The sequence below is a fragment of the Carassius carassius genome, chromosome 4 (genome assembly GCF_963082965.1).
Source record: "Carassius carassius chromosome 4, fCarCar2.1, whole genome shotgun sequence".
Taxonomy (NCBI): Eukaryota; Metazoa; Chordata; class Actinopteri; order Cypriniformes; family Cyprinidae; genus Carassius; species Carassius carassius.
In genome coordinates this window covers 3278838-3286630 of record NC_081758.1, presented here as the reverse complement: position 1 = coordinate 3286630, position 7793 = coordinate 3278838, and the positions used below count along the sequence as shown (strand labels likewise).

At 46.8% G+C, this 7793-nt stretch overlaps 1 protein-coding gene across 3 annotated transcripts in view; it reads right to left on the bottom strand.

Moving 5' to 3' along the window:
- The window catches only part of LOC132132719 (regulator of G-protein signaling 3-like), a 69424-nt gene that overhangs the window by 12572 nt on the left and 49059 nt on the right, over positions 1-7793 (bottom strand). The window contains exon 1 of one of the 3 annotated variants that reach the window (XM_059545226.1): positions 1340-1437. The exons of the other annotated variants lie outside the window; for them this stretch is intronic. Coding sequence (XP_059401209.1) covers positions 1340-1371 — 32 coding nt within the window. The 5' untranslated portion in view covers positions 1372-1437. Of the gene's footprint in view, positions 1-1339; positions 1438-7793 lie in introns of those variants that run through there. 3 annotated transcript variants of the gene reach the window in all.

The following is a 7793-nucleotide window of genomic DNA, read 5'->3' as shown; positions in this document are numbered from 1 at the left end:
AGACATTTCGAATGTGACAGCTATTGTGATGACTCGCGGGAAGACTTCAGTTTAAAACAGATGTCCATCTGGATTTCTGCACCAAAACACTGGTTAAACTATGAATGATGTGTTTGTTCAAGCAATGTGTATTGCTTGTATCTCGTATTTGTTCAAGCAATGTGTTTTTGTGTGCATACGTGCACTTCACAATACATCTGCGTTCGTTACCTGGTTTGTAAAAGTCTCAACGTCACTTTAATGTCACCTTTTCCTCAGTGCATTAATGGAGACCATTTCACAGACTTCACAACTAAAAACTAAGAAACTTTGGACTATAGCCATATGGAATTTTATCACAATAAGTCACAAGAGTTTTCTTGAAACTCCATGTTATTTATTTATTTATTTTATTTATTATTATGTTTTGTCACTCTCATAAAAAAAATAACTTTAAAAATATTTATATATAAAAAACATATTACTGATATATATATATATATATATATATATATATATATATAGCCAATTCGTATTAATTCATCAAGCTTAAGGATGTTTAAAATTTAATTCATTGTTTGTGTTTATTGTTGATTGTTTGTGTTTAATCTTTCATTATTATCTATGATGATATTAATTAAAAATGAGTTTTTATTACTTAAGTGATACAAAAATATTCAATAAAGTCAGTATAAATATATATAAATTATGCATAAATATTTAACAATTGGAATAGTGTATTATTGTCATTTTCATGAATTTCTCATTAAAATGAAGTGAACTATAGTGGAAATGTGCTATATTGTGCATATATATATATATATATATATATATATATATACACAATATATACATATACATATACATATACATATATATATATTCATGTATATACACACACACACACACACACACACACACATTTTGTGTGCATAGATAGATAGATAGATAGATAGATAGATAGATAGATAGATAGATAGATAGATAGATAGATAGATAGATAGATAGATAGATAGATAGATAGATAGATAGAACATAAGGAAAGAAAACACATTCAAGTTTACCGTCAGATTTAAACCAACACAAAATGGTAAAGTCATTTTCAGGTAAATAAGTTTTAACATAAACAGTCCAAAGCAGAACCTCCAAACATCAAAAGAAAGAGAAGCTGAAACATCAGCACATCACGTGAAGCCCTCCCAAACGCCCTGTCAGACGAACCACAGGAGACGTCAACTTCAGTCACCCTCATCTTCTCCCTCTTCTAAAGTATTTTTGACCTCCCTCCTTCCCTCATCTCATTACTGAGAGAACTCTCCGAGCGGCAGAGGAGACACTTATAGGAGTGTTTGGTCCCTACCTTTCAAGGTACCTCTCTGAGAAATCCACCATTGTGTGTAATGTGTGTGAGGGGTGGAAAAGCAAGGTGCTGGGACCGTCACATTCCTCTAACCGCACACAGAGCTTCTGTGTCTTTATATAGCGCAAGATCTCATGGAGGAAGAACTACTGTGAGCCAATCACAGTCCAGATCTCCACTAACCCAGACTGCTGTACTGTGTGTCAGTGTGTTTACAGCACACTCACTGTTCCAAATACAGTCTGTCTGTCTACTTCTAGTTGACAGCTTATATATGAATATTAATTGTTTAGGTTAAATTGATTTAAATGTTCAAGTGAATATTTTAGGTGGTGTTGAGTGATCGCCATTTTGTATTTATTTCTTTGTTTGCTCTCACTAGTTCGTTTCAAATAAACGTGGTATCACATCTGTCTCTCTCTCTTTCAAATAAAGGTGGTATATACACAGTGTACATGGCATTAGAGTGCATGTTATGGATCATTGAGACTATTCATGATCACATTGAGTAGCTTTCACCAGATGCCCAGTAATTTCATCTCTGTTGGAAATGCTCATAATGTGGTAACGTGGTGACAGGCACTTCAGACACCACACCTGGGAACCGTGCTCGAAAGCTCATGTTGACAGTGAAGGTCTGCAGATGCATCCTGTAACGTGAAAGCAGCTGTGTCCTGGGCCCTTGGGTGAGCCACAGCTCAACTGTTTTCAGATCAGTTGAACATGCAGACTGGGCGTCTTTCTCTTTCACCAGATGTCTGCAGTAATACTGATCTCAGATGAGCACCAGTGTCTGCTTTCCGTGTCTACTCTGCTGTCAGAAACAACTTCCTGCTGTTAGAGCCAAACCAGGTGCAGCTGCTATTACATGAACTGATCTCTGAAGGTGGATGTTTTTGTCCTTGTTAGGGGCTTTTAGATCAAACTTGAAAATGCTTCTAGCAACTTAAGATCAATTTCACACACCACTGTGTTCTCAAGTGTGTCCTTTTTTGTAACATGACACAAACAGGGGAGAGCGAGATTGTTGTAAAATGAGGTGAGTTGTAACACCTTTGGATTTTATTTACTTAATTATTTATAAAATAAATGAAAGAAGTTGCATTAGGTTTATTTATTTATTTACATGCATTACTCCATTCTGACAGTAGAAGCTCTACAGCATCTCTGTGTTCAAATATAAAGGATTTACAGGACAAAAGTTTTAAGTAGAACAAAAAGTAAACATTTGTTTCTGTAATTCAGTTAGATGTGTGCAGCTTAGTACATGTTAAACGAATCTGCATATTCATATTTCTCCAAAATGTTGCATGGCTAAGAATGAACTAAATACTGTCATGGTTCATGAATTCACTCTCTCTCTCTCGTCTAGCGTGCTGTTGTGTGTGTGTCTGTGGGCGTAGTCACTGATCAGCGATGATCAGCAGCGCCAGCTGGTTTCAATTGTTTGTTCCCTATATAAGTTCAGTAACTTGTGTTTCATGTTGTCAGATCGTTGTTTCTCCCCGGTGTGCTCCTGTACCTGTTCCTGTGTCCTTAGTTCCTGCCTGAGTCTTCCTGTTCTCGTCGTTCGTTCCTGTATCGTCACTCAGCACTGGATTACCGAGCACTGTCACGAGGATTACACACACACCGGGATTCAAGGGATCATCACGGGACCGAGCACCACCATCTGTTGTCCACCGAAGTCCCTGCGTCACCATTCCATCAGCCTTGTGTCCGCCCGCCTGTGTTTCCTGTGATCCTTCGTATATATCTGACTCTTGTGCTGTTTGTCAATAAATACGCCTTGCGATTAGATCCTGTCTCTGTCATACGTAACAGAACGATCTGACCCTTATGGATGTAGCAGGCGCTCCCACGTGGGACGAGTTTGCGGCTCGAAGCATCGCTAGAATGGACACCCAGGAGGAGAACATCTCACTCACAGGGAGGGCGGTCCAAGCGCTTGTGACGCAGGTGTCCAAGCTCACCCAGCAGATACAACAGCTACGAGTCTCCACTGCGCCACCCACACCGCCGACTCCACCCCGTCTTCCAGAGCCGCAGCCGCGGCGAGAACCGAGACTGCCGACACCAGAAGGTTATTCAGGTGAACCAGAGTTTTGCAGAGCTTTTCTGACCCGATGTTCTATGTACTTTGCATTACAGCCTCAGACGTTTAACCAAGAGCGATCCAAGGTGGCGTTTGTGCTGACGCTACTTTCCGGCAGGGTGGCTCTCTGGGGAACGGCGGTGTGGGAGAATCAAGACCCATGCTGCGCCTCGTTCCAGGCACTCTCCGAAGAGATGAGGAGGGTTTTCGATCGGGCGGTGGTGGGTAGGGAGGCGGCCAGACTACTCGCCGATCTATGCCAAGGTCACGGTTCGCTGTTGGAGTATTCCATCCAGTTCCGCACCCTGGCTGCAGAGTGCCGATGGAACGAGGAGGCGCAGTGGGACAGATTCCTGCATGGGTTGGCTGACCGTATTCAGAGGGAAATTTATATGCTGGACCTTCCCACTAGTCTCAATGGACTTATCGAATTAGCACTTCGAGTGGATGCTCGGCTGAGCAGAAGGGGCCGTTTCCAACAAGACCATCCAGTTCGCGGCATGGAGACCAGACGTTCGGAATTCCTGGATACGGTCAGTCCCTCTTACGATCCGGAGCCCATGCAGGTGGGTAGAGCTCGGCTTTCCCGGGAGGAGAAGGAACGGCGGAGATCCCTAGGACTGTGTCTTTACTGCGGGAGGGCGGGCCACTTCATCCACTCATGCCCGTTAAAAGATCAAGCCCGGTAGTAACTATGAGGCTACTATCGGGTGGGATCTCCACCGAGAAGACCTCATCCTCACCATCATCATCTACTCTCCTTCCGGTAAGACTAAGGTGGGCAACCAACACACATGACACCAAGGCCTTACTGGATTCGGGGGCAGAGGGTAATATTATGGACTCAGAACTGGCTCACCGTCTTCACATCCCTATCACCCCTCTCACGTACAAGATTTCTGTCAATGCTCTTAATGGACAACAGCTTCCCAACATTTCACACGCTACTGAACCCATCACTCTCATCACGTCTGGCAACCACACTGAGACAATTACATTCCTCCTCATGAACTCACCCCTGGCACCCATCGTACTTGGTCGTCTTTGGTTCACACAGCACAATCCCAGAGTCGATTGGGGGCACAATTCTGTATATATGTGGAGTAATAAGTGTCATGAGTCATGTCTAGTGTCTGCGTGTTCGTCTGTACCTGTGTCTGTTTTCCAGGAGGAGGCGGTGAATTTATCTAACGTGCCTGAAGAGTACCAGGACCTGAGAGAAGTGTTCAGTAAGTCTCGTGCTGCTTCTCTTCCTCCACATCGTCCCTATGACTGTGCCATAGACTTAGTACCAGGTGAGTCTCCGCCTAAGGGCAAGTTATATTAACTTTCTTTTCCAGAGAGGGAGGCTATGGAGAAATATATTTCTGATTCTCTAGCATCCAAATTCATTAGACCTTCCTCATCTCCAGCGGGGTTCTTTTTTGTGGGGAAGAAGGATGGGTCTCTGCGACCGTGCATTGATTATCGAGGGTTGAACAACATCATGGTAAAGAATGCTCATCCTTTGCCGTTGATGTCTTCAGCCTTCAAACGATTGCAGGGAGCATCCATCTTCACAAAATTGGATTTACGTAACGCTTATCATTTGGTTCGCATAAGGAAGGGAGATGAATGGAAGACCGCATTTAATACCCCCAGAGGGCACTTTGAATACTTGGTTATGCCCTTCGGGCTATCCAACTCGCCCGCGGTCTTCCAAGCACTCGTCAATGACATGCTGAGAGATATGGTTGATCAATTCATATATGTTTACCTGGATGACATATTGATCTTTTCCTCTTCTCTCCAGGAACACGTTCAGCACGTCAGATGAGTGCTTCAGAGGTTGCTAGAGAATGGGCTTTTTGTCAAGGCGGAGAAATGCGTTTTTCACGCACAGTCCGTCCCCTTTTTAGGGTACATCGTCTCGTCTGAGGGAGTGCGTATGGATCCTGACAAGGTTAAGGCTGTGATAGATTGGCCAAGTCCAGATTCCCGTAAGGCCCTACAGAGGTTTCTGGGATTCGCCAAATTTTATCGACGTTTTATTCGTAACTTCAGCCAACTAGTCGCTCCTCTGACCGCCTTGACCTCCCCCAGAACGACGTTCAGGTGGTCCAATACAGCGGAGGCTGTATTTGCCAAACTTAAGAGCAGCTTCGTTTCGGCTCCCATCCTCGTTGCCCCTGATCCATCACATCAGTTCGTGGTGGAGGTCGATGCGTCAGAGGTGGGGGTAGGAGCAGTTCTTTCCCAACGTTCTGCCACAGATGATAAAATTCACCCTTGCGTGTTTTTTTCTCATCGTTTATCACCTGCCGAACGTAATTATGACATTGGTAACAGAGAGTTGTTGGCAGTCAAGTTAGCACTGGAGGAATTGTGGCACTGGTTACAAGGGTCAGGGGTACCTTTAATCGTTTGGACCGATCACAAGAACCTAGAATACATTAGAACTGCTAAAATCAAACATCAAACCCGATGCTTTATCTCGTATTTTTGACCATTCCGAACGCCCGTCCACTCCCGAGTGTATTTTACCAGAGACTTTAGTGGTCTCCACTCTCAGATGGGAGGTCGAATCGAAGGTCATGAAGGCCTTAGAAGGGGTAATGCCTCCGCCCGATTGCCCACCGAACCGGTTATTTGTGCCTGAGGAGTATCGGTCTGAAGTCATTCAGTGGGGTCATTGCTCCAGTATAGCTTCAGGTAAGTCTGCCAGGGAACGCCAGGAGGCGTTCTTAGGGGAGGGGGTACTGTCACGGTTCATGAATTCACTCTCTCTCTCTCGTCTAGCGTGCTGTTGTGTGTGTGTCTGTGGGCATGGTCACTGATCAGCGATGATCAGCAGCGCCAGCTGGTTTCAATTGTTTGTTCCCTATATAAGTTCAGTAACTTGTTGTAATGAATTAAAAACCTTCATATTCATCCGGAAGAAGGAGGAGGGAACCGGCGGACAATCAAATGAAACTTTAATAATCACAAAATAAACAAAACAGCGCACCAGCCCCTCACGGACGACTGATGCGCACAAAATAAAACCAAAACACAACTAAAAGCCCAGGCCTGGTCCCCTCTCGTCCTTCACTGTCGTCGCTCCAGTTTTATATCCTTCCATCTCCAACGTGGGACTCGAGACCGGCAGTGGGTCGCAGGTGTCACTGATTTCCCAATCATTGCCGGCCTCCCTCCTTGTTCCCACGTCCCTCGGCCCCGCCCCACTCGCCACATACCCCCATCGCCCCTCGCAGGCCGGGGGGTACCCTCAAGACTGCGCTTTACTCCCCCCCCCCCTCCCTCTGGGGGGGACCGCTCACGGGGACCTGCGGGAACCTGGGGGTAGGACAGACGAGGCGAGAGAAAAGGAGATGGAAGGAGGAGCGACAGAGACGAGAGAGGGGAGAGAGAGAAAAAAAAAAAATTCCGGTTCCCAGACGCACTGCTGCTCGGCCCTCCACCAGCTGGGTGACCTCCTCCGCGGTGGCACTGGATGGCCCTCGGCGGACAGCACGACACCCCTCCGCCGCCCGGTGGACGGCGACGGCTCCTCCGGTTTTGGGCAGCCGGCAGGAGTCCCCCGTTCCCTGCTCCTCCGGATACCTTCACGGAGGCAGCAGGCTCCGGCCCCCTGGCGAACGGCGCCGACTCCTCCGCTCCCTCACGGACGGCAGCCGCCCCTCCATATCGTGGGCGGTCGGCAGCGAGCTCGCCCGTCCCCGGCAACTCGCTCCAGCCCACCGCCTCGAGCATTCATGGCGGCATCCTCCTCGCCTGCTCTGTGGCACCGCGGATTCACCACAGCGGCGAGGGATCTTCAGCAGCGCGTCCCTCCTTCTCCCGGGCTTCGGCACCACTGTAATGAATTAAAAACCTTCATATTCATCCGGAAGAAGGAGGCGGGAACCGGCGGACAATCAAATGAAACTTTAATAATCACAAAATAAACAAAACAGCGCACCAGCCCCTCACGGATGACTGATGCGCACAAAATAAAACCAAAACACAACTAAAAGCCCAGGCCTGGTCCTCTCTCGTCCTTCACTGTCGTCGCTCCAGTTTTATATCCTTCCATCTCCAACGTGGGACTCGAGACCGGCAGTGGGTCGCAGGTGTCACTGATTTCCCAATCATTGCCGGCCTCCCTCCTTGTTCCCACGTCCCTCGGCCCCGCCCCACTCGCCACACTTGTGTTTCATGTTGTCAGATCGTTGTTTCTCCCCGGTGTGCTCCCGTACCTGTTCCTGTGTCCTTAGTTCCTGCCTGAGTCTTCCTGTTCTCGTCATTCGTTCCTGTATCGTCACTCAGCACTGGATTACCGAGCACTGTCACGAGGATTACACACACACCGGGTTTCAATGGATCATCACGGGACCGAGC